Below are 25,839 nucleotides of genomic sequence, written 5' to 3'. Positions count from 1 at the left end.
TAAGAATAATGCACAGACAGTATTACTGGACAATCTATGATGAGAAATATTTTTAAATAGAATATTCAACTTCCTTCTGTACTAATACGGGTTGACAGAAAAACTGTGAACACAAATATTCAATTGCAACCCTCCGCTAGGGAATCCCATCTTGTGTGTCTGTCTGCTTGTCCACTGAGAAAGTGAGGCTGCTTTTACCTCTAACAGGAGTTTATGGACAGCAGTCAGCCACCCAGTACATCCCTGGGAAGTTAAACTTAGCTACAAGATAGACTAAGGGAAGGGGGCATGGCAACGGCAGCACAGGAATTCCCATGCATGCTTAGAAAGCATGCATGGGAATTAAGCTCTGAGCTATGAAAGAGAAAATTCCTGACTCGACACTGTGAGATGACATCATCCATCTTATGTAGCTGTTTGTTCTGCAGTCCATGGAGAACACCTCTCATAGGTTAACAACTTTGTGTTATTCTCACAAGAAAGAAACATAGCACATCCCTCCCTCCTCCCCTCAAAAATGTTATCATATAATGAAAAAGGGAAGCGCATTAGGCAATGCACAGCCTGAAAAGGAATTTCCTGCTTTTGTACTCTCATACGACATCCAATTTCACTCTCACAACTAGCCAGTCAACCTTTCCCACTCAATGTGCCCTGATATCCCAGGCTACTCAGATCCCTATTATACCTTTGCCATGTGGTACTAGTTTGTCGTCTCCCATGGTTCATATGGCCCGTGTCTCTGCCTCAATTTTCTGCTCTCCGTGTAGATTCTCTGGTTCTTGAAGCTGAGCTACACTTTGTCGAATGGCGATTTCTGGACCCCCTCCATACAGTGTGAACAAGTAATTCCAAGTTTCCTCTGAAATTTGCCCATAGTCAGCTCCTGAGGAAATAAAGAATGCTCCTAGACACCTCTACGCAAGCCAAGCCCTTGCCACACCAGGCATATATCCTCCCCAGCACAACCATTCTCTATTAAGTCAATAGTATATTTGTAAATTTCTAACATGTATAAATAAAAATTTCAATTGTAATTGAAGAATTTGCAAACAAAAAAAGCTCATAAAGCCTTCTTAAATAAATAAAAATTATTTGGGAAATTTAGAAAACGATTTCTCTTATTAAGTATCACATCAGAACCTTACATAGGGGCCTACTTTTCTTAGCTGGCCCTGCCTGGGTGAATTAATACTGGGTGACACATGAATGGACATTCTAGAGTTAGTTTAAAGAGCCACAACTCTGTGAAACTTAGAATGACCAGACAGACTGACTGACTGGGTTAGAAACTGGCTGAGTGGAAAGTGACAAAGAATAGCGGTAAATGGAGTTTTCTCTGCGGAGGGGGTTGGTACTAGTGGTGTGCCTCAGGGATCAATCCTTGGACAGATTCTTTTCAACATTTTTGTGAGTAACATTACAAAAGTCATGAGAGGTCTAGAACGGGTTAATGTGAATCAGTTATTTACTCTTTCGGATAATAGAAGGACTAGGGGACACTCCATGAAGTTAGTAAGTAGCACATTTAAAACTAATCGGAGAAAATTCTTTTTTCATTCAATGCAGTTAAGCTCTGGAATTTGTTGCCAGGGGATGTGGTTAGTGCAGTTGGTGTAGTTGGTGTAGCTGGGTTTAAAAAAGGATTGGATAAGTTCTTGGAGAACAAGTCCATTACCTGCTATTAATTAAGTTGACTTAGAGAATAGCCACTGCTATTACTAGCAACGGTAACATGAAATAGACTTAGTTTTTGGGAACTTGCCAGGTTCTTATGGCCTGGATTGGCCACTGTTGGAAACAGGATGCTGGGCTTGATGGACCCTTGGTCTGTCCCAGTATGGCATGTTCTTATGTTCTTAAAGTGTTGCCAGGAAAGTTTTATCTCTTTGCCAATGATACCAAAATCTGTAACAGGGTTAACAGCCAGGAAGAAATAGAAAACATGAGGAGGAATCTAGAGAAGCTCGAGGAATGGTCTAAGGTCTGGTAGCTAAGATTTAATGCTAAAACATGCAGAGTAATTTATTTAGGATGCAAAAACCCAAGGGAAAGATACAATATTGGTGGTGAAATTCTTCTAAGCACAAAGAAAGAGCAACACCTGGGGGTAATGGTATCTGATGATCTTAAGGTAGCCAAACAGGTGGATAAAGTGATGGTAAAAGCCAGAACAATGCTTGGCTGCATAGGGAGAGGAATGGTCAGCAGAAAAAGGGAGGTGATATTGCCCCTGAAAAGGTCCCTGGTGAGACCTCACTTAGAATACTGTGTACAATTCTGGAGACCTCACCTTCAAAAGGATGTAAACACGATGGAGTTGGTCCAGAGAGTAGCTACTAAAATGGTCAATGATCTTTGTTCTAAAGCATAAGGTGATATACTTAAAGATCTAAATATGTATACCCTAGAGGAAAGGCAAAATAGGGGAGATATGATAGAGATATTCAAATATCTCAAAGATTTCCATGCACAGAAGGTGAGCCTTTTTCAATGGAAAGGAGGCACTAGAACGAGGGGTCATGAGATGATGATGAAAGAGGGTTGACTCAGGAGTAATCTTAGGAAATGTTTCTTTACAGAGAGGTTGGTGAATGTGTAGAACAGCCTCCCAGTGGAGGTGGTAGAGACATAAACAGTATCTGAATTAAAGAAAGCATGGGATAAATACAGGGAATTTCTAAGAAAGTGATGAGAATTATAAAGGAAAATTGGTTTTTACCTGCTAATTTTCGTTCCTGTAATACCACAGATCAGTCCAGACCAGTGGGTTATGCACTCCTACCAACAGATGGAGGCAGAGAACAAAACTTCGAGGCTCCACATTTACAAACCCACCAGACACCTGAGATCCTTAACAAAAAACCTTTTGGACATTCCTTCACCTCGACTATCTAGACTTGATATTACAAGGAAAAGGGCCTTCTCAGTAGCAGGCCCCACCCTTTGGAATGCACTACCCGATTCACTACGATTACTATCAAACCGAATACAATTCAAGAAATCCTTAAAAACATATTTGTTTCAGAATGCTTTCAAAATTACATCTTCTAAACACTAATTTCTTCATTTACACAACCTGGAAATTCCCCTCCTATTAATCCTTATGTATATTTTGAAAAATACCTTCCCTAAACTCCTCTTCCCCTGACATTTGCAGTGGCTACAAGTTGACACCTGATTATTGTTTTAGTATGTTTGTTTAATCATCGATTATTGTTTTGATGTGTTTACTTTTTTGATAAATTACTAATTTTATTTATTATGAGATTTATGTTAATGTTTAGCTATTACTTATTTTATGATTTACATTTATGTGAACCGTATTGACTAAACTTTGTTTGTAAAAGTGGTATAAAAACACTTAAATAAATAAAAATAAATAAATATACCAAATCAAGAAACAACATACAAAAAAACAACCATTTAACTCCCAAAAAGGGCAAACATGAAAGAAATTCCTCAAGGGGCCAGAAACAAAAAAACCCTCGAACCTGAAAAACCCAGGTCCGCACCACGGTTCTTATCAGACAAATTGGCATAGATGAATTCTGATAGATTTCATATCTGCAGCGGCTAAATACCAGGTAAATCAGTCTTTCGGCAGTTGCACCCGGGTGGGTCCCTGGACTGATCTGTGGTATTACAGGAACGAAAATTAGCAGGTAAGAACCAATTTTCCTTTCCTGTACATACCCAGATCAGTCCAGACCAGTGGGATGTACCAAAGCCACATTACATCGGGTGGGAACCCGAAAGACCCGCTTGCAGGACACTTTCTCCAAAAGCGCTTGGTCCGGAGCCCTGACATCCAGACAGTAATATCTTGTAAAGGTATGCAGGGAGGACCAAACTGTGGCCTTGCAAATCTCTTCCGGGCAAAACAACTGACACTCCGCCCAAGAAGTCGTTTGCACCTCGTCGAGTGAGCTTTCAAACTAGCTAGAACGGATCGGCCCTTACCATTTCCTTCAGCCAATGAGCCAAGGAGGCCTTGGATGCCTTCTTACCCTTCTTCGGACCCCCAAACAAAACAAAAAGGTGGTCAGGCTTCCGAAAAGAGTTAGTGACCTTCAAATAGCGAAGGAGAAACCGGTGAACATCTGGAAGATGAAGGTCTCTTCCCAGAGCCAAGTCACGAGACCATTCAGGGAAACCGGGCAACTCCACGGTCTGATTGACATGGAAGACAGATACTACTTTTGGCAAAAAGGAGGGTACCATACGCAGGGACACTTTATCAGCCGAAATGCGCAGGAAAGGGATCCCTACAGGACAGGGCCCACAATTCTGAAATACGTCTAGCGGAACAAATGGCCACCAAGAACACCATCTTCAATGTAAGGTCCTTTAAGGAGGTGCATCCCAGAGGCTCAAAGGGGGGGTATCACAGAGCGCCTGTAGTACTACCGGTAGGTTAAGATTCCACTCCGGGCACATCTTGCGAATCGGAGGATGAAGATGCTTTACCCCTTTCAGAAAACGGACTACGTCCGGGTGGCTGGCCAGGGGTCTGCTGCCTATCTGGCTTCAGAGGCATTCTAGGGCCGAAACCTGAACCCGGAGGGGGTTATAAGCCAAGTCTTTTGACAACCCCTGCAGCAGAAAAGCCAAAACCTGAGGAATGGTCACCGAAAACGGCACCAAACCTTGCTAATCACACCAGGCTTCAAACACCTTCCACAGCCAGACATAAGCCATAGAAGTTGAGGGCCACCTGGCCTGAAGTAGGATGGAAATCACCTGTTCGGAATACCCCTTCATTTGTAACCACCGCCTCCCAAAAGCCAGGCCACGAGAGAGAAGCAATCCTCCCAATCCGAAAAGATGGGACCTTGGCGTGAGAGGTCCGGCAGATGAGCCAGGCACAACAGCCGTTGGTTGCCAGCCGGACCAGATCCACAAACCACGGCCGCCATGGCCACTCCGGGGCCACCAGGATTACCGAACCGGGATGATCCTCTATGCACCACAGGACTCATCCAATTAGTGGCCAAGGAGGGAAGACATACAGGAGGATTCTGGTTGGCCACTTGCAGACTAGGGAGACTATTCCCACCGCCCCAACCTCCTCCTTTCGGCTGAAGAACCGATCCTTCTTTGAGTTGATACAGGTAGCCATGAGGTCCAGCTGGGGGGGCTCCCCATTTGGCACAAATGTGATTCCAAGCCTCCCGGGACAGTTCCCACTCCCCGGGGTCCAGCTGTTGACGGCTGAGGAAGTCTGCCTGCATGTTGTCCATGCCTGCCACATGAAAGGCTGCGATTCCTTCCAGATGAAGCTTGACCCAAGCAAACAGGAGATGAGCCTCCTGCGCCATGGCCGGACTCCTGGTTCCTCCCTGGCTGCTGAGATAGGCCACCATGGTGACGTTGTCCAAGAAGACGCAAACCATTCTCCCCTACACTAGGGACTGGAATGCCACCAATGCCTTGTGGACAGCTCTCATCGCTAGGTGATTGATGGACCATGTACCCTGAGCCGCAGCACACCACTTCCCAGCCCTGGAGGCTAGCATCCATCGACATGATCACCCAATCCATGAAGTCGAGGGGCATCCTCTTTTGTAAGTTGGCTTCCGACAGCCACCATTCCAGGCTGGACCTGGCCTGCTGCGACAACAGCAATGGTAACTGGTACTGCTCCGACACCGGATTCCACCGAGGCATTAGTTCTCTTGAGCGAAGGCCCAAGGAACCAATTCCAGCATCGAATCCATGGAACCCAGGACTTGCAGATAGTCCCACACTCTGGGAATCGGGAGATGCAGTAGAAGACGCACTTGCTGCTGCAACTTGCACTTCCTGCCCAGGAAGGTGTTGAAGCGAGCTCCCAAATATTCCAGGAACTGTGACGAAGTCAAATGACTCTTCGCCTCGTTGATCATCCAACCTAGGCACTGGAGGCAATGGGTCGCCCAGTATACCGCCCTCACAAAGTCCTCTTCTGACTTGGCTTGAATCAGCCAATCATCAAGGTACGGGTGAATCATCACCCATTCCTTCCTGAGGGCTGCTGCCACCATGACCATCACACCTTGGTAAAGGTGCGCGGGGCCATCGCCAGGCTGAATGGAAGCGCCCAGAACTGGAAATGTTGACCCAGAATCTTGAAACGCAAGAACTTCCAGTGATCGCTGCAAATCGGGATGTGTAGGTATGCCTCGGTGAGATCCAAGGAGGCGAGGAATTCTCTCTTCCGGACAGCTGCGATGAGAGTTCAGAGAGTCTCCATCCGAAAGCGGGGAACCTTCAGGCTGCGATTCACCTACTGCAGGTCCAGAATGGGGCGGAAAATACCCTCTTTCTTGGGAACCATGAAAAAAATGGAATACCGCCCCATTCCCTGCTCGTCTGGCGGGACGGGGACAATGGCATCCAGGCTCAAAAATCTTTGTAGGGTGTCTTCCACCATGGCCTACTTGTTGTGGGAAATGCAGCATGATTCCAGGAAGGCATCCTTGAGAGGCCGAGAAAATTCTAAGGCGTAACCGTCCTTTACTACATCCAGCACCCAGCGATCGGAGGTGATCCTGGCCCACTCCTCGTAAAAATGGAACAACCTGCCCCCGATCATCCTGCACGATGGATGGGCGGGCCTGACTTCATTGGGCAGGTTTACCAATTTCAGCCCCCTGACCGAAGCCTCCTCTTGCAGGATGGCCGGCGCAGCGACAGGACTATGGACAAGAAGTGGACTGCCTGGCACCACATGTTTTCGAGAATCCAAAAATCGGGTCCGTCGACCAAAGGATTTCTTATAAGGCTTCCTATCTTCAGGCAGCTTATTGCCCTTGCATTTTCCCAGAGATTTCATCAGCTGGTCCAAGTCCTCTCCAAACAGCAGCTTCCCCTGAAAAGGATGGTTACACAATTGCGACTTACAGGACGCATCCGCTGCCCAATTGCGGAGCCACAGAAGCCATGGTCCAGGCAGCAGTACGCACCAAGTCATATAAGGCATCCGCCACATAGGCAACCGCCGCCTCCAGGCGGGCTACCTGAGATTGGACAGGACACCAGAGGACGCCGGTTCCTGTGTCTTCTGAATCCAAACAAACATGCCCATTGCATCATGTTTGTGCATACCGCTGCCCAAAGACCCAAGGAGGAGTCCTCAAACAAGTGCTTCAGATGCAGTTCCAGCTTGTGGTCCTGCACATCCCTAAGTGCCGCAGCCCCCACCACTGGGATGGTAGTTTTCTTAGTGACTGCCGATACCGCCGCGTCCACCTCAGGGACCTTAAGGTGTTCCAATGGAGAAATTACTTACCTGATAATTTCGTTTTCCTTAGTGTAGACAGATGAACTCAGGACCAATGGGTATAGTGTACTCCTGATAGCAGTTGGAGACTGATCAGATTTCAATCTGACGTCAGCCCTAGTACATATACCCCTGCAGGAAGTGCAGCTCTTCAGCATTCTCCTCGAAAAGCAATTGTGGATATATGTATGACTGAATAATTTGAATAACCTGATTAACTTTATAACTTGGTTAACTTAAATAATTTGATCTGGTTGAATTGGTTATAGCTGGAGACCACCAGTACCCTCAACCGAGAAACGTCGACACCCGGTAGGATGGGTGTTCTAGTTGGAGAAAAGCATGGCTTACCCGTGAATCACTCACTGTCTGTGATGTCACTCTAGAATTCCATGAGTGACGGCAGCCGTGGGTGGGTTGCTAAGTCCATCTGTCTACACTAAGGAAAACGAAATTATCAGATAAGTAATTTCTCCATTTCCTAGCGTGTAGCAGATGGACTCAGGACCAATGGGATGTATAAAAGCTACTCCCGAACCGGGTGGGAGGCTGCCCATGACCCATTTAGTACTGCCCTTGCAAATGCTGTGTCCTCTCGAGCCTGAACATCCAAGCGGTAAAACCTGGAGGTGGTGTGGATGGAGGACCATGTCACCGCCCGACAGATCTCGGTGGGTGACAGCATCTTGGTTTCTGCCCAGGACACTGCCTGGGCTCGAGTGGAATGGGCCTTGACTTGTAAAGGTGGTGGCTTGCCTGCTTCTACGTAGGCCGCCTTGATGACTTCTTTGATCCAGTGGGCTATGGTTGCTCGCGAGGCCGCTTCCCCTTGCTTCTTCTCGCTGTGAAGGACGAATAAATGGTCCGTCTTTCATACGGATTCCAACCTTTCCAGGTATCGGACTAGGAGTCTGCCGACGTTGAGATGGCATAGACTGTGAGACTCTTCCGAATTCTTATGCTCATCTGGCGATGGTAGTGAGATGATTTAGTTGAGATGGAAGTGAGACACCACTTTGGGGAGGAGTGACGGAACTGTGCGTAACTGGATGGTTCCCGGGAAGAGTCTTAGGAACGGCTCCCGGCAGGACAGTGCTTGTAGCTCGGAGATTCGACGGGCCGAACAGACTGCCACCAGGAAGGCTGTCTTCAATGTTAATAGTCGGAGAGACAGGCCGCGAAGAGGTCTGAAAGAGACTCCTGCTAAGAAATCTAGGACCATAGAAACATAGAAACATAGAAATGACGGAAGAAGAAGACCAAATGGCCCATCCAGTCTGCCCAGCAAGCTTCCCTCATTTTTTCTCTCATACTTATCTGTTTCTCTTAGCTCTTGGATCTATTTCCCTTCCACCCCCACCATTAATGTAGAGAGCGGTGATGGAGCTGCATCCAAGTGAAATATCTAGCTTGATTAGTTAGAGGTAGTAGGGGTAGTAACCGCCGCAATAAGCAAGCCACACCCATGCCTATCTGTTTTTACCCAGACCATGTTATACAGCCCCTATTGGTTGTTTATCTTCTCCCCTGCCGTTGAAGCAGGGAGCCACGCTGGACATGCGTGAGGCATCAGCTTTTTTCTTCTCCCCTGCCGTTGAAGCAGAGAGCTATGCTGGATATGCATCGAAAGTGAAGTATCAGGCACATTTGGTTTGGGGTAGTAACCGCCGTAACAAGCCAGCTACTCCCCGCTTTGTGAGTGTGAATCCTTTTTTCTTCTCCCCTGCCGTTGAAGTTATGCTGGATATGCGTGAAGTATCAGTTTTTCTTTTCCCCTGCCGTTGAAGCAGAGAGCTATGCTGGAAATTCGTGATGTATCAGTCTTTCTCCCATGCCGTTGAAGCAGAGAGCCATGCTGGATATGCGTCGAGAGTGAAGTATCAGGTACATTTGGTTTGGGGTAGTAACCACCGTAACAAGCCAGCTACTCCCCGCTTTGTGAGTGCGAACCCTTTTTTCTTCTCCCCTGCCGTTGAAGCAGAGAGCTCTGCTGGATGTGTGAAGTAACAGTTTTTCTTCTCCCCTGCCGTTGAAGCAGAAGTTGAAAGTGAAGTATAAGAAAGGAGTGATCAAGCTAGTTGAAAGGCATCAGGAATAGAGGAAGGTGGAGGTAGTAATTTGGTTATTTGGTTTGGGGTAGTAACCGCCGTAACAAGCCAGCTACTCCCGTCTTTGTGAGTGCAAATCCTTTTTTCCACATTTCCTCTTGCTGTTGAAGCTTAGAGTGATGTTGGAGTCACAGTAGTCATGTGTATGTTTATTGAATAAGGGTATTGTCTCCAGGCAGTAGCCATCATTCTGGCGAGTCACCTACTCTTCATTGGCGGCCTCTTGACTTTATGGATCCACAGTGTTTATCCCACGCCCCTTTGAAGTCCTTCACAGTTCTGGTCTTCACCACTTCCTCCGGAAGGGCATTCCAGGCATCCACCACCCTCTCCGTGAAGAAATACTTCCTGACATTGGTTCTGAATCTTCCTCCCTGGAGCTTCAAATCGTGACCCCTGGTTCTGCTGATTTTTTTCTTATGGTAAAGGTTTGTCGTTGCCTTTGGATCATTAAAACCTTTCAAGTATCTGAAAGTCTGTATCATATCACCTCTGCTCCTCCTTTCCTCCAGGGTGTACATATTTAGATTCTTCAATCTCTCCTCGTACGTCATCCGATGAAGATCCTCCCCCTTCTGGTCGCCCTTCTCTGTACCCCGCTTCCATCTTGTCTTTGTCTTTTTGTAGATACGGTCTCCAGAAACTGAAACACAGTACTCCAGGTGAGGCCTCACCAAGGACCTGTACAAGGGAATAATCACTTCCCTTTTCTTACTCGATATTCCTCTCTCTATGCAGCCCAGCATTCTTCTGGCTTTTGCTATCGCCTTGTCGCATTGTTTTGCAGACTTCATATCATTAGACACTATCACCCCAAGGTCCCTCTCCTGCTCCGTGCACATCAGCCTTTCCCCCCCCCCCCCATCGAATACAGTTCATTCGGATTTCCGCTCCCCATATGCATGACTTTGCACTTCTTGGCATTGAATCTCAGCTGCCATACCTTCGACCACTCTTCCAGTTTCCTTAGATCCCATCTCATTCTCTCCACTCCTTCCGGCGTGTCCACTCTGTTGCAGATCTTAGTGTCATCCGCAAAAAGACAAACCTTACCTTCTATCCCGTCCGCAATGTCGCTCACAAAGATATTGAACAGGACCGGTCCCAACACCGATCCTTGCGGTACACACCACTTAAACCGCTCTCCTCTTCAGAGAAGGTTCCGTTTACCATCACACATTGTCTTCTGTCCGTCAACCAATTTGCAATCCAGGTCACCACCTCGGCACTCACTCCTAAGCTTCTCGTTTTATTCACCAATCTCCCTGTGCGGAACCGTATCAAAAGCTTTGCTGAAATCCAAGTATCTGACATCGAGCGCTCTTCCTCGATCCAATTCCTTGGTTACCCAGTCAAAAAAGTCAATCACAATTTGTCTGACAGGATCTTCCCCTAGTGGATCCATGTGCCTCTGGTCCATCAATTCTCCGGACTGTAGATAGTTCACTATTCTCTCTTTCAGCAGAGACTCCATTACTTTTCCCACCACCGAAGTGAGCTAACCGGCCTGTCGTTGCCAGCCTCCTCCCTGTTCCCACTCTTGTGAAGCGGGACCACCACCGCTCTTCTCCAATCTCTTGGCACCTCTCCCGTTTCTAGGGATCTATTGAACAGGTCACACAGCGACCCGCCAGAACATCTCTGAGCTCCCTCAATATCCTTGGATGAATCCCATCAGGCCCCATGGCTTTGTCCCACTTTCAGGTTCTTTAGCTCGTCCCACACATTTTCTACTGTAACAGGATTTTCATCTATTCCACTTCCCTCCAGTTTCTTGTTGTGTAGAGATGGGTCCTTCTCCAGGGTCTTCTTAGTGAACACAGAGCTGAAGTATTCGTTTAATATTTCTGCCATTTCTTCGTCTGTCTCCACACATTGATCATTACCACCTTTCAATTTCACTATACCACTTTGGACCTTTCTCTTTTCGCTGATGTATCTGAAAAATGTTTTGTCACCATTTTTTATCTCCTTGGCATCCTCTCTTCTGCTTGATTTTTTGCCAACTTGATTGTTTTCTTAGTCTCCCTCAGTTGATACAAATATTCTTCTTTGTGCTCCTCCCTTTGGGATCCTTTATATTTCTTGAATGCTGTTCTTTTAGCTTTAATTTTGTCAGCCACCTCCTTTGAGAACCAGATAGGTTTCAATTTTTTTTTGCTTTTCTTTATGTTTCTAACATATAGAGCAGTTGCCTTGGTGATTGCTCCTTTTAGATTGGTCCACTGCTGATCCACATCTCTCTCGTTCTCCCATCCTTTAATTTCTTCCTCCAGGTACCTTTCCCATTTCCTCAAAGTCTGTGTTTTTGAACTGTAAAACTCAGGTCTTTGTGGTTCTTTTCCCTATTCTATTAGTGATATTAAACCATACCGTTTGATGATCACTGCTGCTGAGGTGGGCGCCCACCTGGACATCTGAGACATTATCTGCATTAGTGAGCAATAAGTCGAGTATAGCACCTTCTCCTCGTGGGTTTCCAACACCATTTGTTTGAACAAAGATACTTGCATGGCATCCATTAATGCTCTACTATTTTTAGTTTCTGCAGATGGGATTTTCCAGTCTACATCTGGCATATTAAAGTCACCCACGATCACCACTTCTCCCTTCCTACCTATCTTATGGATGTCTTCAATCAGATCTCTGTCCAGCTCTTCCTTTTGGTTTTGGAGGCCTGTAAACCACTCCAATATAAATGGACACTCCGTCATCTTTTTTTAGGTCGACCCATAGAGCTTCTTCTTTACCCCAACTTCCTTGTAGCTCAGATGCTTGGATGTTGTTTCTGACATAAAGAGCCACACCTCCCCCTTTTCTATCCTCTCTGTCCTTCCTTAACAAGTTGTAGCCTGGTATTGTTGTATCCCATTCATGAGATTCTGTGAACCATGTTTCTGTGATAGCAACAATGTCCAATTCTGCCTCAGCCATTAGGGCCTGCAGATCAGGGATTTTATTTCCCAAACTATGAGCATTTGTGGTCATAGCCTTCCAGGTACTCTCTTTAAGGTTGAGGTTCCAAAGAGGCACCAGCCACTTTAGGGGTGGTCGGATCTGCTTGACTCCTTTCAGAAAGCGGGAGACATCCGGGTGAGAGGCTATGCTGCCGCTCTCGCTCTTGGTTCCGTAGCATGACAATGCAGCCACCTGTACCTTGATGGAGTTGAGAGACAATCCCTTCTGTAGTCCATTCTGCAGAATTCCAAAATCGCAGGAATTTTGACTGAGCGTGGAACAATGTTGCGGTCCTCGCACCAGGCTTCGAATACTCTCCAAATCCTTATGTATGTTAGGGATGTGGAGAACTTGCATGCTTGGAGTAGGGTGTCAATTACTGCCCCCGAGTATCCGCTCTTTTCCTCAGGCGAGTCCTCTCAATGGCCAGACCGTAAGAGAGAATCGAGCTGGATCCTCGCGGAGGATCGATCCTTGTTGGAGCAGGTCTCTGTGTGGAGGTAGCGGGAGAGGGTTCCCTCTCAGCAGTCTTCGCATGTCTGCGTACCACGGTCTTCTTGGCCAGTCCGGGGCCACTAGAGGTACTGGTCCCTTGTGGTGTTCAATCTTGCGGATGATTGCGTCCAATAGGGGCCACGGCGGGAAGGCGTATAACAGGGTTTCCTGTGACCAGGTCTGTACCACGGTATCGATTCCCTGGGACTGGGGTTCCCGCCTGTGGCTGAAGAAGCTGGGCACTTGGGCATTGGACCGGTTTGCCAGGAGGACCATGGTTGGTGTTCCCCAACAGTTTACTATCAATTGGAATGCTGTGGTCGATAGCCTCCATTCTCCTGGGTCTAGACTTTCTCTGCTGAGGTAATCCGCAGCAACGCTGTCTTTCCCCGCGATGTGGACGGCCGAGATCTCTTAAAGATTCGCTTCCGCCCATGCCATTAGGTGGTCTATTTCCAGAGACACCTGTTGGCTTCTGGTTCCTCCCTGACTGTTGATGTAGGCCACTGTTGTGGTGTTGTCCAACATTACTCTGACTGATTTGTCTCTGAGTCTGTGACCAAACCATAGGCAGACTAGTCTGACTGCCCGGGCTTCTAGGCAATTGATGTTCCACCCCGACTCTTCTTTGTTCCATTGCCCTTGGGCGGTTAGCTCCTGGCAGTGTGCTCCCCATCCTCGTAGGTTGGCGTCCGTGGTGAGCAGGATCCAGGTTGTTGAGGACAGTCTCACTCCTTGGCTCAGATAGCCTTCTTGTAGCCACCATCATAGTTGGGTCTGAACTTTGTCCATGAGCTGAAGACGTACGGTGTAGTTCTGGGACAGTGGATTCCATCGTGATAGTAGCGAGCACTGTAGGGGTCTCATGTGAGTTCTTGCCCATGGTACTACTTCCAGTGTGGATGCCATGAGGCCGAGGACTTGTAGGTAGTCCCATGCTGTGGGGCGAAGCTCGCTCAACTGGGTCACAGTTGCGAACTGATGACCCAGTTCGCAACTGGGTCATCAGTTTTGATCTCCTTGTTGGTGTCAGGATGACCTTGTCTTGTTTGGTGTTGAACCAGACCCCCAAGTATTCTAGAGACTGGGAGGGCCGCAGACAGCTCTTGTTTGTGTTGACCACCTACCCAAGGCTCTCCAGTAGAGTTTTGATTCTGTTGGTCGCCTGGTGGCTTTCCTCTGGGGATTTTGCCCTGATCAGCCAATTGTCTAGATAAGGGTGTACGAGGATTCCTTCCTTCCTCAGTGTTGCTGCCACCACCACTATGATCTTGGTGAACGTCCGGGGTGCTGTGGCTAACCCGAATGGTAGTGCCCGGAACTGGTAGTGACAGTCCAGGATCATGAAGCGTAGAAAACGCTGATGCTCTTGATGGATCGGAACGTGTAGGTAGGCTTCCGACAGATCCAGGGATGTAAGGAACTCTCCCGGTTGTATCGCCCTTATTACCGAGCATAGGGTTTCCATGCGGAAGCGAGAAATCTTCAGGTGACGGTTGACCGACTTGAGGTCCAGGATGGGCCTGAACGTTCCCCTCTTTCTTGGGAACGATAAAATAGATGGAATAATGTCCAGTATTTATTTGTTGTGGAGGCACTGGTGTTATAGCCTCTAAGGCTAGCAATCTGGTCAGTGTAGCTTCCACTGCCATCCTCTTGGAAGGGTTGTGGCAGGGGGATTCCACAAACTTGTCCAGAGGGAGGTGGTGGAAGTTCAGGTAATATCCCTCTCGAATGATGGCTAGGACCCACTTGTCCGAAGTTATCTCAACCCATCTTTGGTAGAATAGGGCAAGTCTGCCCTCTATGGCTTCTTCCTTTGGACAGGTTGGCTGATTTTCATTGTGGGGTGCGACTGGGGTCTGGGCCCGAGCCAGCTCCCCTTTTGTTGTGCTTGTTCCGAAAGGACTGGCTCTTGCCTGCGGGGCGAGCCGCTTGATTTGTGCTTCTGTATGGGTTGAAGCGCTGCGATCCTCTGCCCCTGGAAGTCAGGGGAAGGGTCGCTGGTTTCTCTTATTCCTGTCCTCCAGTAGCCGTGGCAGTGGGGATTCGCCCCGTTTGTTGGCTAGTTTCTCTAGTTTGCTTCCGAACAGGAGGATTCCCTTGAAGGGCATCCTTGTGAGTCTCATTTTGGAAGATGCGTCGCCCGACCAGCTTCGGAACCAGAGTTGTCTTCTGGCTGCCACGGCTGATGACACTCCTCTAGCTGCGGTGTGCACCAGATCAGAAGCGGCATCCGTGAGGAATGATACTGCTGGTTCCAGGGCTTCCCCAGGAGTGTTGTTCCTGATCTGTGATAAGCAGGCGCGTGTCACCACAGCACAGCAGGCTACAATCTGTAGAGACATAGCGGAGACAAAGGACTGTTTGAGGATGGATTCCAGACGTCTGTCTTCAGTATCTTTGAGTGCTGCTCCTCCCTCCACTGGGATAGTAGTGCACTTCGAAACCGCGCAGACCATGGCATCCACTTTCGGTCATGCCAGGAGGTCTTTGGCAGCTGGGTCCAGAGGGTACATGGCTGCCAGAGCACGCCCCCCCTTTGAACGTAGTCTCTGGGGCATCCCATTCCAGTTCAATTAACTGCTGGACAGCTTGTAATAGTGGGGAAATGACGGGAGGTCTGACGGAATCCCTCTAGCAGGGGATTCATCTTAGGTTCCCCCGAGGCACTTGTGCCCGGGATAGCAAGCTCTTTCAAGCTGTGTGTGACCAGGCCTGGAAGCTCGTCCTTGGTGAAGAAGCGCCTCATGGTTCGGTGGGGCTCTGTCCCCAGAGGGAGTTCCCCTTCCTCCGGGGGTTCTGATTCCTCATCTGAGTTGTCCGTGTCCCCGAAGGTGGGGCTTCCGGGGGGTGGAATCACTTCCCTGGGCATAGAGGTTCCTGGGATGTTGAGGTCCTCTGGTGGAGGTTGTGGCCATATTATCGGAGGCTCCGGTTGCATGCGGACGAAGGTATGCAAGCCTTTGAAGAATTCCACCCAGGAGATAGATGCTGGGTCTAAATTAAGAGACGCTGTGTCCCTGGGGAGCCCCCGTTTGAGGGAGGGTCCCACTGGGAGATGCTAGGTCCGGCGTAATGTTTGAGGAGCTGGAACCTGGCACCGGCTTGGGGGGGGGCCATGGGCTGGATCCCCCAGGGCCTCATCGCTCTGTATACACAGGGCGGTGGCCTCCACATGCTGTGCAGCTCTAATGTGGCATGCTGGGCAGAGGCCCTAAGCTTCTTTTCCGGTGGTGCCATGGCTTTGTGCGCGTAAAATACAGTTATGCGCTCCGGTGCGTCGAAGTTGTGCTCGTAGGATTGGTACATGCTCAGGGAGGTGTGCACGCTGTTGTGCGCCCAGATTGAAGGTATGCTCCCAGCACAGTAAGTGCGTGGCTGTGCGCGACGATGTGCACACAATGTATTTGTGCGCACGGCTCACCTCTGTGCGCACGGGTCGGAATGGCAGACAGGGCGGCGAACAGATTAAAATGGTGACGGCGACCACGCGGACAATATGGCGACCAGCTCGGAGGGTCTTCACGTGGGAGGACCCTCGGAACTGACCGGGGTCTAGCCCTGCTAGGGCAGATCAACCTGGTGGCACTGGTCCCGGCTGGCAACCTGTGCGACTCTGCAAGCTTCGGAGACCGGAGACTTTTAAATAGATTTCTACCTTACCTTGTCTCGGCGCTTCCCGATCTCGTTCCGGGCGGTGTCCAGCTGCAGGGGGAGAGGGAAAATACCTTCACCACTGCGCTCGAAGTGGCACCCGCTGCCTCTCAGCCTCACCCGATGTCGGGGGCTAGGTCCCCGCCAAGGGTCAGCCGCTGGACCGAGGCTTACCTCCGAGGGATCGCAGAAATCACCTCGGGAATTCTCAACTGGGGGAGGGACCCAATGGGTGTCACCGCAGGAGAGCGGGGCTTGTCTGTAGAGGTAAGATTTCTTCTTGTTTTGGGTTTTTCTTTGTAAATTTACTCTAACGCTGTGCTAGCATGCAAAGAGTCCCGAACTGCTATGGAGACGGAAAATACTGAAGAGCTGCACTTCCTGCAGGGGTATATGTACTAGGGCTGACGTCAGATTGAAATCTGATCCGTCTCCAACTGCTATCAGGAGTACACTATACCCATTGGTCCTGAGTGCATCTGCTACACGCTAGGAAAATGCTCATCAAGTAGTGGATACAACTTTTGCATAGCCCGGCTGACCTTAAGACCTGCGCCTGGGGACTCCCACTCACGACTGATGAACTTCTGAATCTTCTTCGGGATGGGAAAAGCACTAGGTGGATCCTGGAGGCCATCCAGGACAGGGTTCACCCTGTCACTGTCGGATTCCTCCACAGAGAGTTTCATCCCCGATTCCTCCAGCACCTGGGGAATAAGGGGTTGCAGCTCCTCCCTCTTGAACAGCCGGACCACGCGGGGATCGTCCCCTTCCAAGCCAGGCTCCACCTGACCCTGATCACAGACACCCACATCCAGGTCCGGGGAGACTTCTTCCTGATCTTCAGCGGTGTCCCCTGGGGGAGAGGGAACCTCTTCCTCCCCCAGTGGGTCATCCGAGCCATCCAAATCTTCCCGCACCAGAGCAGTGCAGGAAGTACAATTGCCGCTGGTAGTTTGGGACGCTTCGGGGCCCCCACACTCCCCCCTCCTGGGATCTGCACTTCGCTAACTTTCTTGCCAGGAATGCCTCATGCATGAGGAGCACAAATTCTGGCGAAAAAACGCCTGGGCCAGTTTCATCACCGCTAGAGTCCAACTCCGCGTCCCTCAACTCCTCCTGCCTCACTTCCTGCGCTGCAGGAGACAGCAGAGGTGGGTCATCCTGGGATTCTTTTCCCACAGGGGGAGCAGTGGGCGCAGAAGTCCTACCTTTGGACCCAGGCCCTGAACCTGCCCTGCGCACAGCCTTCTTAGGCTTAGATCCCTTAGCCGAGGACCCCTCCCACAGCACACGCAGTGCATAGTGAAAGGGGGTTCAAATAGGCAGACCATACCCCTCAAGCCTTGCAGGGCTCCAACAACTTTTCTGCCATTTCTCCACTCAAAAGGCCCCAAGGGAGGTCTCCCCTCGGGAGGAATAAAGTGCTGCCTCAGAGGACTAAGCTTCCCCCCAAAAAATGTCGGCAAAATCAGCCCCAGCACCGCTGGGGAGCCTCGTAGGAAGTCGAAGAAGAAAGAACAAAAATGGCCGCCACGCCAAAAATAGCCCTGGGACAGCTGGGGGAGTCGTGTGCTTGGATGCCCTTTACCACCTCGGGAAGGTACCACCAAGGTTGCTAGCTCTCCTTTCACAGAAAAACTGAAATTCAGGGTCTGCCTGGCTCAGCACCGCCGAGCAGACTGACTCACCCGGGAAGCCGCTGGACTCAAGAAACCTCGACTTTTTTTTTTTTTTAAATAACTAAACTTAACTCAATCAGACAACAGGAAGAAAACAACTGTCCCCAACGGAGATATTTTCCTGAACCAATGGTCATGGAGAGGGAGCCTTCGGGCCGCTGAGGGAGCCAGTCTTCTAGTTATCAGGGGTCCGGAACAAACGGGCTAGCACTGCCAACCCCCCGTTCGCCCGGCTCTACCCGAGAGATGGTCCAGAAGACTGAACCTGATACCTCGGGGAGCAAGAAATCCAAACCCAGCTCAGAGCTGCAGGTATGCACCACCACCACCTGCTGGAGACAGAGAAATACTGAGGAGTTGCAGATGGCACACTTGGTATATAACAGTTCCTCAAAGTTTTGTTCTCTGCCTCCATCTGCTGGTGGGAGTGCATAAACCCCCGGTCTGGATTGATCTGGGTATGTACAGGAAATCTGCTGGACAGGAGGCTCAACCCACGGTCTGGACTGATCCGGGTACGAACAGGGAATGCTAAATGAATTGGACAGATGGGCATACAGTCTTTTTCTGCAGTCATGTTGCTATGTTTTTAACAAAATACAGCGTATCTGATGCTAAGCAAGCCACATAAACAGGTCTATTGCTGTACATTTCAGTTTGAGTAGTTAGGCAGCCTACACTGATTCTATCAGATTTCTGCTTGATTACAAGGAGGAGGATTGTGATGTGGGGCATGTGCTTACCCAGCCCCTCTTTAAAAAGAGGGAAATTTCAGCTCTCCTAGTGAATAAGGACAGACAGCTTTTGCCTATGGGATATAGTCAGATATGCATTTAAGAGCAGAGATATTGTGACATTTGGTTTAGAAACATCATGTATATCCTGACAGCAGATATTTTATTGTATGGATATCAGTTTTAAAAAATCAATATGAAGTTCATTTGACAAAAAAAAAACAGATTCCACAAACTGACTGCAAGAATGCACAAGGGGGGTAGGGAAGCCTTGAAACCTAAGGCATGAAGAAAAAAAATAAAACAAGCACTGGGATTCAGCATTGTCTGGAAGTCTGACTCTTACCATGCTTCAGTAGCACATAGCTGCTGCCTTTTGTTAGGGCAATCTTACTATTGTCAATTATTCCAGGCGGCTCTGAAAAGGATGAAAACCAGGAGGTGAGGGAGCAAGCTTCCCCACCACATCTGACAACATTCCTGCACCCTCCCCTAAGTAACCTGGCCAGAGGGAGCTAGAACTGCAGAGCTGGGAGTTTTCTCCCTCAACTCAGCCTGTATACTGGAAGGAGGGAAATGCCACAGGTGAAAATAAACACTCCTGGTACAAGGAGTTAAATGGCAGTATCAATGCAAGGCAATTCAGTAGAATTCATGCCAGCTTTTCACCAGTGAACATCCGGGCTCCAGTGTCCCACAAAGGAGTTTGATGATTCCAGGCTCATTCCAGTAGACTCCAGCTCACCTTATACATTAGAAAGAGAACTTACCATTGTCCTTCCCTTTGACAAAGGCCTCCCATTCCCGAAACCACTGCATACTGATACAATATATGACACCGGGAGACTCTTCTGCCTGGAAAGCTTTATTCAACTGTAGAGAAAAAAAAGCTCATTATTACACCAACTTTCCCCAGTCACATCTCCCCCGCAAAGTTCTCTATCCACCAAGATCAAGAAATGCCACAGATTGTATGCGCCTGCAGCTCCAATACCACCTTGTCAGTGGGTGCGGCACAAATGCAGCTGAACATCTCACCCTGGTGCTGCTGAGGGCAACATCCCAGGAGAGCACTACCCCAAGACCCATTCCTCAGGGAGGGTCCTAGTTGCTAAGAATGTGGGCTGTTTCTGTGTTAACTGATCTTACCTTTTTCCAGTGAAGTCCTAGAATATGAAAGGGGCTGGTGGTGGGTTTCTAAAGTTTTTACCCCTCCCTACTTGCGCTTTAACGCGGGGCTGGGGACTACTTCGTTTCTCATACGCACTTTAATGAAAGTATCGATCTCAATCTTCCTGCGCTTGGCCAGAGCCTCAATCTCCACTTGACAGACTGAGCAGACATAAAGGTGATTCACTGCTGGGCCACCACCGAACCTGTGGGGTAAGCAGGGGGAACGGAACAGAAGGCAGAATAAGGTCCAGTGTAGGATCAGAGTGCAGACACCTTACTAACAAGAAATGAAAGGCAGCGATGGAAATAGAAAGTAGACAGTCTCTCCCACTCTCCGAGCACAGGTTTATGAAATAATACTCATAAGCTCCTATCAACCAACCAACAAGAGGGAGAAGGGGGGAGGAGGAATTGAATTCAAACAAAAACCAACATGGGCCCTGACTTTTACGTTCTGGGATACTGATACGCAGACATAAGGGGAAAAGCCACAGGACTGCTTCTACGGCCAAGTCCATAAGCAAAGCATGTCAAGAAGTACCATCTGAATTTTCAAGAACGCTCATCACTCACTAAAAGAGAAACATGGGGGTAACCTACTCAGCACAGCAGATAAGAAGCTTGCTTGGCAGGCTGGATGGACCATTTGGTCGTTTTCTGCCATCATTACTATGTTATGTATATTACAATATATAGGAAAATTGGTTCTTACCTGCTAATTTTCATTCCTGTAGTATCATAGATCAGTCCAGACTCCTGGGTTTTGTACCCCTGCCAGCAGATGGAGACAGGAAAAGTTTTATTGAAATTGGTATATAACTAACTAAGTATGCAACCTGCAGTCCCTCAGTATTGAACTGTATCCAAGCCAAAATGCAAGACCTATAAAATCTGACAGCATAGAGAATGGATAACAACTCTGCTTCACTTGCAAATAAAAACAGAACGAGTGGGAAACTCACCCCTCATAACTGGGTGGGAGTCTGGACTGATCTGCGGTGCTACAGGAATGAAAATTAGCAGGTAAGAAACAATTTTCCTTTCCCTGTATGTACCCAGATCAGTCCAGACTCCTGGGCTGTACCTAAGTCCACTAAACTGGGTGGGACCTGGAGAGTCCCGCTTGCAGCACACTCTCACCAAAACGCACTGCACTCGGAGCCCCAAAGTCCAAGCGATAGTGTCTGGCAAAGTGTGCAGAGATTTCCAAGTTGCTGCCCTGCAGATCTTCTGTGGTGAAACCTCCTGAGTCTCTACTCAAGAAGCCGCTTGTGAGTGTATCGAATGAGCCCTCAAACTAACTGGCATCGGCCGACCCTTGGCAATATATACCGAATGAATAGCCTGTTTGAACCAGCACACAATAGTTGCTTTGGAAGCCTGACGCCGCTTCCTTGGGCCATTCTAGAGAACAAAAAGACGATCCGACATACAGAAATCATTAGTGACTTTCAGGTATCTTAATGCACATCAAACATCCAAAAGCCTCTGCTCCCTGGCAAGTGGAGCAGAGGAATCCAAGCATGGTAAAGCCAGAAGTTCCAGACTGATTAACATGGAAGCTCAACACTACCCACAAGACAAAAGTGAGCCGCCTGATCTGAAAATTTGGGGGCCCTGGTGGAGTAGATACTCCGGATAGCTGAACCTCAGGGGCTCATCTATGGCCAAGCTGACAAGATCTGTGAACCAAAGGCGGTGACAACACTCTGGAGCCACCAGGATTACGTCTCCCAGATGTCTATCCTCCGTATCACCTTGCCCACCAGAGGCCATGGGGAAAAGACATACAGCAATACATTGCGAGGCCACAGAAGCACCAGAGTATCAATGCCTTCTGCCCCATGCTGTTGTCTTTAACTGAACAAACATAGAACCTTTGCATTCTCCCTGGTCGCCAATAGGTCCATAGAAGGCAAGCCTCATCTCCTGCAAACGAGATGCATGTCCACCTCCAACAGCTCCCACTCTCCATGATCCAACGCCTTCCAACTCAAAAACCGCCTGCATATTGTCCTCCCCGGCAACGTGTGACACCGCTATCCACTCCAAGTACTGCTCCACCCAGAGGATCAACTCCTGTGCTTGCTGTGCCACTGCTCAACTCCTTGTTCTCCCCTGGTGGATAATATAAGTCACTGTGGTTGCATTGTCCGACAGAATTCTCACTGGACAACAGCATAACTGAGGCAGAACGGCAAGTAACGTGAACCGCACCACTCATCTCTAACCGACTGATAGTCCAGGAAGCTTCTTTCCTCAACCATTAGCCCTGCACTGCCTGCTTTTGGCACACTGCTCCCCAGCCTGACAGACTGGCATCAGTAGTGACCACCCAATCCGGAACTTCCAAATCTACACCACGCTCCACTCTGGCCTGAAGCAGCCACCAGGAAAGACATAAGAACATAAAAAAATGCCATACTGGGTCAGACCAAGGGTCCATCAAGCCCAGCAACCTGTTTCCAATAGTGGCCAATCCAGGCCATAAGAACCTGGCAAGTTCCCAAAAACTAAGTCTATTCCATGTTACCATTGCTAATGGCAGTGGCTATTCTCTAAGTGAACTTTTTTTTTTTTTGAAACCATGTTTTATTGGTGTTTTATGAAATAAGAATTACAGTATCAGTGCAATAAAATAACAGTGAAAAACACAGGAGGTCAACATTGTACATGTCTGATGGTACAAATACATAATAACGCTGAACATCAAAACAGTATACAGACTTATAAGGAAAGCAGCGTTGTTGTCTAACCATATTAAACATCTGAGACATGCGAACCGTCAGGTAATAAAATAAAGAAACATATATTAACAATTCCCTCCATGAAGTCCTAGTGGTTTTTGGCTTCTCCTTTCTTAGTTGCTTATAGATGCATATACCCCCCCTCCTATCCCCCCTTCCTATCCCCCCTCCCCCTCTCCCTCCTAGTTCCATTTCAATCTGAGGCTGATAATAACTAGCATATGAAGTTCTGCATTGGTCACATCAAACTCGAGATTATAATCAGAGTTCGAGTCATAATCAGAAACATGTGCAGACAGACAGTAAGGTGAGAGAAAGCGAATTAATCGATAGGGTCCAATAAGCACTCTATTATTGTTACAATATAGTGTGATGGACCTGAATCGTGGGTGACAAGTAATCTGTTAACGGGGCCCAGATAAGCGGTATGAGAGTCGAAGTCTTTGCAGTTTTTGTCCGCGCTACTGCCAGTTCGATCGCACAGAGGTGCACCAACTGTTTGAACCACATGTCTTGGGTTGGCAGGAGATGGGACGTCCAAGTCTGCAGTATAGATTTTTTCCCTATCAGGCCGGCTTTTTTTAAGAATGAATGATGAGGGTCACTCAAGAATGCAATCGTATTTGGCAGCATTCCAAAAAGCCAAAGAGAGGGATCGAGAGGTAACGTTGTGTGTAGCAATTGCGAACAGAAGCTAGAAATCTGTGTCCAAAAGGATAGGATGTTTTGGCAGTCCCAAAAGCTATGGTAATAATCCCCAGCTGCTATCTGGCACTTAAGACATTTGTTGGTGGGAACAATTCGCATGTGGTAGGCTCGAGTGGGTGGAATATAGACTTGCCACATAAATTTGTAATGGGTTTCCCGAAGTAATACATTGTCCGAGAAGTCAGACGTAGCTACAACACTTCTTTTGAAGTCATCCAACGTAATTGTACAAGTAGGCCACTTCGTCCATTTATGGTATAGCTGATCTAGGTGTGGCAGGGGTGATACCTCTAGTAAGGACTTCGTCATTTTGGAAATGGAGAGTTTTTTTGCTGGACCCGGATGAAGTAGATCCTGTATACGCTGAGAAATTTGTAAGACCTGCATCGAGAAGTTTAAGCTGCGGATAAAATGTCTAACTTGTTGATAGGCAAAGTGGTCCAGGTTTGTAAGCTTATAGGCTGCTTGTAGTTCAGGAAACGTTAATGGTCGACCCGTAGCCACCTCGAACAGTTGGTAGACATAGGTGAGTCCCGCTGTTCGCCATCTGTGGAACGGGCCTTTGTAGTATCCAGGTTCAAAAATTGGGTTACCTACTATCTGTAATAAGGGGGTCATGCGAGATGTTAGGTGATGTTTGGTGCAAAGCATAATCCAGGCTTTCCGGCAGGTGCGTAATAGTAAATAGTTTTTGAGATGGTTTGGGAGCCTGGTGAATGGTAAATGCAATAGTGGATTTAAAGCTGTAACACTGTACCACTCCAAAAGGTGGGCGTAAGGAACAAACTTTGATGTGGAGTATAGCCAATCAGATACATAACGCAGAGTGCACGCTAAATTGTAAAGTAGCAGATCCGGGCACCCCATACCGCCCGCATCCACCGGAGCCATCAGTACTGCCATAGGTAGTCGTGCTTTTTTGCTCCGCCACAGAAAGAGACGTAGTGCCTTCAAAAATGTTTTGTAATCCTTTTTGGTAAGCCACAAAGGGGCCATTTGCAGAATGTAAAGCCACTTAGGGAGTAATATCATTTTGACCAGTTGAATCCGTCCAGAGAGCGATAGAGGCAGGGATGCCCATTGATGTAACTTTGTGGTGGTTTGGTCTAAGAGTGGTTGAATATTTACCTGATATAAGAGGTTAATATGAATGGGTATGCGAATTCCTAAGTACTTGAGTTCCTTAGCTACCCAACGCAGGGGAAAGTCCCCAGTCCATATGTTGCGTACAGAACCCGTGACGTCGATGACCTCCGATTTATCCAGGTTGATTTTTAGACCTGCGAATTGACCGTACTGGTGCTGCAATCGTAGCACTTCAGGCAGTGAGGTAACGGGTTGGGTAACAAAAACCAAGATGTCATCCGCGAAGGCCGCTATCTTGAAGACCTGCCGCGGCCCCCCAAAACCTTGGATGGTCGAAGTTTGGTCCAATTTACGCAGCAAGGGGTCGATGGCTAGGATATAAAGTAAAGGGGACAATGGACATCCTTGTCGCACCCCACGCCCCAGGCGAACATCGTTAGATAAAAAACCGTTGGCCAGTATGCGGGAAGTGGGAGCACAGTACAGCAGTTGAAGGTATTGCAGAAAATTCCCGCAAATTCCAAAGCGTTGAAGGGTGGAAAAAAGATATGACCAGGCTACCCTGTCAAATGCCTTTTCAGAGTCAAATCCTATAGCTAGAGCAGGGATTTGTTGAGATTGGCATATTTCCATGGCTGCCACCAGCTTTAGAATGTTGGCATGTGGGGACCTTCCTTTTACGAACCCCACCTGGTGATGTGATATTAAAAAGGGCAATAGAACGTTCAGGCGGTCTGTTAAGACCTTCGCTAGGAGCTTTAGGTCGCAGTTTAGTAACGATATTGGGCGATAGGACGAGGGTTGCAGAGAGTCTTTGCCAGGTTTTGGTAACACTGTGATGTGAGCTGTGTTAAAAGATGGAGGAAAATGGCCCTCTGCGAGACCAGCTGTGTAAAAGTTGGTAAGGGGGACAGCTAAGTGGTGGTGGAGTATTTTATAGAAATCATAGGGCAGGCCGTCAGGTCCCGGAGATTTCCCAGCCTGAGTGGAAGATATAGCCTGAGAGACCTCGTAAGTTTGGATCGGTCTGTTGAGAAAATCCTGTTGAGGGCCATTGAGGTGTGGCAGTGTCAGATTATGAAAGAAATCTCTCTCCTCTGCGTCCCCCTTCCCATGGTCTGGGGTGTAGAGATGTTCATAAAACGTGCGAAATGATTCGCAAATCTCCCGTGGATCAGTGGTGATGGTCCCAGCAGTGGTATGCATGCTAGTAATGAACGTTTTTTT

At 48.2% G+C, this 25,839-nt stretch overlaps 1 protein-coding gene across 11 annotated transcripts in view; it reads right to left on the bottom strand.

Annotated features, from left to right (window-relative positions):
* Nucleotides 1–25,839, bottom strand: part of USP20 (ubiquitin specific peptidase 20) — a 211,290-nt gene that overhangs the window by 69,688 nt on the left and 115,763 nt on the right. For 9 of the 11 annotated variants that reach the window (XM_029614272.1, XM_029614271.1, XM_029614270.1 and 6 more), the window contains 4 exons: nucleotides 20,166–20,274; nucleotides 19,669–19,771; nucleotides 19,245–19,316; nucleotides 689–886 (listed from right to left, as the gene is read on the bottom strand). In XM_029614272.1, the coding sequence (XP_029470132.1) occupies nucleotides 726–886; nucleotides 19,245–19,316; nucleotides 19,669–19,771; nucleotides 20,166–20,274 (445 nt within the window). In that variant the 3' untranslated portion in view covers nucleotides 689–725. Of the gene's footprint in view, nucleotides 1–688; nucleotides 887–19,244; nucleotides 19,317–19,668; nucleotides 20,275–25,839 lie in introns of those variants that run through there. The other 2 variants (XM_029614276.1, XM_029614277.1) reach the window with 2 other exon arrangements.

This window comes from Rhinatrema bivittatum, chromosome 8, assembly GCF_901001135.1.
Source record: "Rhinatrema bivittatum chromosome 8, aRhiBiv1.1, whole genome shotgun sequence".
In the NCBI taxonomy this organism is placed as follows: Eukaryota; Metazoa; Chordata; class Amphibia; order Gymnophiona; family Rhinatrematidae; genus Rhinatrema; species Rhinatrema bivittatum.
This window is presented reverse-complemented; position numbering and strand designations above follow the sequence as displayed.